Source organism: Aegilops tauschii, chromosome 7, assembly GCF_002575655.3.
Source record: "Aegilops tauschii subsp. strangulata cultivar AL8/78 chromosome 7, Aet v6.0, whole genome shotgun sequence".
Classification (NCBI taxonomy): domain Eukaryota; kingdom Viridiplantae; phylum Streptophyta; class Magnoliopsida; order Poales; family Poaceae; genus Aegilops; species Aegilops tauschii.
The window spans coordinates 630,275,738-630,280,051 of record NC_053041.3 but is presented as its reverse complement, the minus strand read 5'-3'; the positions used below and the strand labels follow the sequence as shown (position 1 = coordinate 630,280,051).

At 43.5% G+C, this 4,314-nt stretch overlaps 1 protein-coding gene across 1 annotated transcript; it reads left to right on the top strand.

Annotated features, from left to right (window-relative positions):
• The first annotated feature begins 386 nt into the window (after nt 1–386).
• Nucleotides 387–4,088, top strand: LOC109765837 (RNA pseudouridine synthase 2, chloroplastic). Its single transcript, XM_020324607.3, has 7 exons — nt 387–772; nt 1,110–1,253; nt 1,756–2,019; nt 2,183–2,382; nt 3,030–3,108; nt 3,309–3,484; nt 3,589–4,088. Exons 1-7 carry the CDS (start codon nt 446–448, stop codon nt 3,725–3,727), a joined length of 1,329 nt encoding a protein of 442 aa, XP_020180196.1. The 5' UTR covers nt 387–445; the 3' UTR covers nt 3,728–4,088.
• Nucleotides 4,089–4,314: the final 226 nt, after the last annotated feature.

The following is a 4,314-nucleotide window of genomic DNA, read 5'->3' as shown; positions in this document are numbered from 1 at the left end:
ATTCCCGCGGGTGAGCCCGAGCCAGAAACGAAGAAGATGCATGGCGTTCTATATCGTCGGTGCTGTTGAAATCGACCGTGCGGGAGCTCCCCCATGGGTGACCGTTTCTATCAAGTTGTCTTTGCCATTCTTTTCAAACTCATAATTTTTCTAGGGACTCTTCAAACTCTTTTTTTAGCTCCTCTTCAAACTTATTTTTTTTAAGGTTTTTTTAGGGGGGCTAATTTTTTTAGGTAATAATCTTCAAACTTGTACAAGATGACAAGTCCCATAAGATGAAAAAAAACAGACATGGAATTCAGCCCAACCCATGCCCATAGTTTGACAGAGATCCATACCGGGTCCCATTTACAGGCCCAAAAATACCCAAACGTTATCCTCCTGCTCCTCCTCCGCTCTCCGCTTGACTCGTCGCCACGGACCCAACCCACCCGACAGTCAAAGCATGGCAGCAGCTGCGACGGCGGCGCCGCCGCCGGCGGTCGCCACCGCGCTGTCCGTGCTCCTCCGCCGCGGCGCGAGCCGAAGCCATTTCCTCCGGGCCTCCCGCCCCAGGTGCGTCTCCTCGGACGCGGTCGCGGAGCCTGCGCTGGCGCGGAGGGGAGGCCACGCCGGGACCCGCCTGGAGGAGGCCGTGCCGGCCGCGGAGGGGCGGTCGCGGGTCGACGCGTGGATCTCCGCGCGGCTGGGCGGCGGGGGCGTCAGCCGCGCCCGCGTGCAGGCCAGCATCCGCGCCGGCCTCGTCGCCGTCAACGGCCGCCCCGTCTCCAAGGTGCACCCCCCCCCCCCCCCCCCCCCCCCACCTAACCTGGTTCCTACCACGTGCTAGGAAGTTTACATCTTCTCGCCGTCGCAAAATTCAGCTAGGAAGCTTCTTAAGCATTTCTTGTTTGTTAATCATTCGCTTAAACTAGAGTGCTACTGTATATTAATTGAAAAACAACAACTATGAGCTCAAACTAGAAATCTTCATGCTAAACAGCTGAGGAGACAATGCATTATATAATACAAAAGTAGTGCAAGTTTCGGTGCAGATGCCGTTTGTTGTTAACATTTGCAGATTGCTGGTATTCTAAAGCTGGCTTGCTTTGCGCTTCTGCACATTGTAGGTTTCACACACGGTGAAGGGAGGGGACAAGGTCAGCTGCACCGTGTCGGAGCTGCAGCCGCTGAGGGCAGAGGCGGAGGACATTCCGCTGGACATTGTTTACGAGGACGAGCATCTTCTCGTCGTGAACAAACCGGCTCATATGGTACGCACCGTCTTTTGCAGTGATACGGAGGAGTAAGATTTTACTTGTAGTTACCTTGTTCTTAGGAATGTCTCAATAAGGTTTTATCACTTTTATGTACACTAGTTTGTGGAGAGCTTATTTTCTACATAGCTGGACCTTCAGCATGAGATTTGTGAGCTTAATGAGGGTGTCTAGTTAAACAAGAAACATAATGATTTAAAAAATACCCAGTAGATAGCCACACATACAGTTGATGAGAAGTCTCTGGCTACCTGTAAAATCGGTGTATACTGAAAGGTAACTCGTTCTACTTCAAATTTTGAGGCTTGTTCATTCACGTGTTTTCCGTGTTACATCGACATTCAAGTTAATGTTGGTTATACTGTCCTGTTACCGACCTTTTCCACAAAACATTTTCCCCATCCTAATTCTATTTAGTTTTTTAAACTCTTACATGCAGTTTTCTTTCTACTGGTAGGGAGAATAATTATTCTTGCATTCTATGTGTTTTGACTTTTAGGTTGTTCACCCAGCACCAGGGAATGCAAATGGCACCTTAGTCAATGCTATACTTCACCACTGCAAGATTTCAACTTTTACCTGTTTAGCACGCAGTCCAATTTATGATGAGTGCCCTGAATCTTCAGATGATGATGTTGACGTATTTGATGTTGACCAATTTACTATTGGTGAAGTAAGTTCAGAGGTCCGCGAAGCTATTGTGCGCCCTGGTATTGTGCATAGGCTTGATAAGGGCACAAGCGGACTTCTTGTTGTAGCTAAGGTATTGCCCAGTTGGTTCTGTCCCAAAATATAAACACTAATAGCTTCCCATAGGACTTGCATATGAAAATGAAATCGTTAATGTTTACCTATTAACATTGGTCTCTTTTATTTGTTGTATCAAGTTAGTTTATGGACTAATTTTGGAATCACCTTGTTGACAGGATGAGCATTCACATGCTCAATTAGCAGAGCAATTCAAGCTGCATACAATAAGTAGGGTATACATCAGTCTTACTTGTGGTGTACCTAGCCCAAATTCTGCCAGAATTGAAGTTCCTATATCTCGTGATCCTAACAACCGGACACGTATGGTTGCTGCTCCTGGATCAGGCCACAGATATGCAAAGCATGCTGCTAGTAGGTGATTCATGCTTTTGACTTGTGCCTTCTCTTTTGTGGACTTGTGGTTCCATATATGATGCTGCTTCTTGAAAGCTGTTTAGCTTAAATAGAAGTACTTAGTAGGACAGCCAACCATACATGCTAAAGTCATATTTCTGACTAAGTACTTCACGATTTTCTATTAAAAGCCAAGTTCTTCTAGTCTAAATGATCTGTTGTCAGTAAAGCTAAGTTCTAATGGATGAACCAGCCTGATGTCATTGTCATATAGGCATGACGAACAAATAGTTCATACTGTTTAGATAATTATGGTTTTGACTGTTTTGAACTGGACATTTCTAGATACTACTCCTTATTCCTAGCATTAGCTGTGAGGGCAAAGAGTTATGAAGTTGGACCTTGCTGTTTCCTATAATTATACATACCATGCGCACGAGAATAGAACTTCTCTACATAAATACTGCCCCCATCTTTTTATTTTGTAATATTGCACTCCCTCCGATCCAAAATAAGTGTCGTGCTTTTAGTTCAAATTTGAACTAAAACCACAACACTTATTTTGGATTGAAGGGAGTATTGTTTATTCAACTTTCAAATGCTTTCAGGCTTGGTTGCTTTTTTCCAGACCGGAAATTTATTGCTCTGCTATTTCAAGAATTTTTACAGGTATAAAGTAAGAGAGGTCTTTTGTGGTGGTGGATCTGCACTGGTAGAGTGGAGACTAGAAACAGGGCGCACTCACCAGGTGATATGCACTATAGTCTCATATTCTAAGAAGGGGGCATCACAATTGCAATATTTGAATTTGTTGTGACTTCAAAAGCATTCTAGTCAGCAGTTGGAATTTTGAATTGTATACAATGTATTTCTCAATGTTGGGTAATGATACTCAAATACAACCACTTATTTTATCTTGTTAATGATCCTGCACCTATCGGTTTTCAGATCCGAGCACATGCAAAATATCTAGGGAACCCCTTACTTGGTGATGAAACATATGGAGGTACCAAAAGCATGGCATTGTCACTTTTGAGACCCAGAACTCCTTCAAAATACCATGGCGATCTTTCAAATCTGGTCTCGAAGATAGACAGGCCATGTCTCCATGCTGCATTGCTTGGGTAGGTATTATCCAAGATGCATCTCACTGGCTTTTTTTTTTGGTCTCATTTGCCTTTTAGGATAGTTTTCTTGCATTTGACTTTGGTAATTGTTCCCTTTTCAGATTCAAGCATCCTCATTCAGGAGAGGCACTTGAATTCTCATGTCCCCCTCCAGATGATTTTACTGAGGTACTTGATCAACTACGACGTGTTACACCGACGAGTGATGGCCAAGATAGCGACAGTGCTGCTCAAGTGTGATTAATGCAAATGGCGAATACACAAAATGCTGCTTCAGGTATGGTATGTTTGACCTGAAGGTCTTTTGACTTGTGCCATCTCTGAGTGAATGGCCAAACTGACGGAGAGGCCGTCAAGCTTTTCATCATGTTCAACGAGAGATGAGCACGACACCAAGAAAGAAGCTTCAGGAATTTTGACAAGTCTTGGAGACATATTTTAGTTCTCTTTTTCTATGTTTTAAGGAACCTAGGGGAAATGCATGGTTAATGAAGTGTGTTGAAAGCATTTTAGCACAATTCGATGTGTGTGCACTGTACAGAGATGTAAAATACACTGAAACACGGTGCTCTGGTGAAATGGAAATTTTGGCTTACATCAAGACCTGCTGCTTGTTGGGGTTCAAGTGGTTGGTACCACACTAGGCCAAAAATGAAGAACACAATTTTTATACCTACACAAAAAAGAGCCTTCCATGCATGAATCTTGGAGCAAGAAGTATGTTAATCCTAAATTTTATATTTTGCATTCTTAATTATGAATGTGCAAATAGTGTCGGATGCAAATTCAAGACATTAGAATTGCACGTATATAATTTGTGGAACTAT

Excerpts from the sequence above, each read along its gene's own strand:
- LOC109765837 (XM_020324607.3), top strand. The coding sequence starts at position 446 with ATGGCAGCAGCTGCGACGGCGGCGCCGCCGCCGGCGGTCGCCACCGCG. Across the intron at positions 1,254-1,755 it reads TGAACAAACCGGCTCATATG|GTTGTTCACCCAGCACCAGG; the intron begins GTACGCACCGTC and ends TTTGACTTTTAG. Across the intron at positions 3,109-3,308 it reads AAACAGGGCGCACTCACCAG|ATCCGAGCACATGCAAAATA; the intron begins GTGATATGCACT and ends ATCGGTTTTCAG.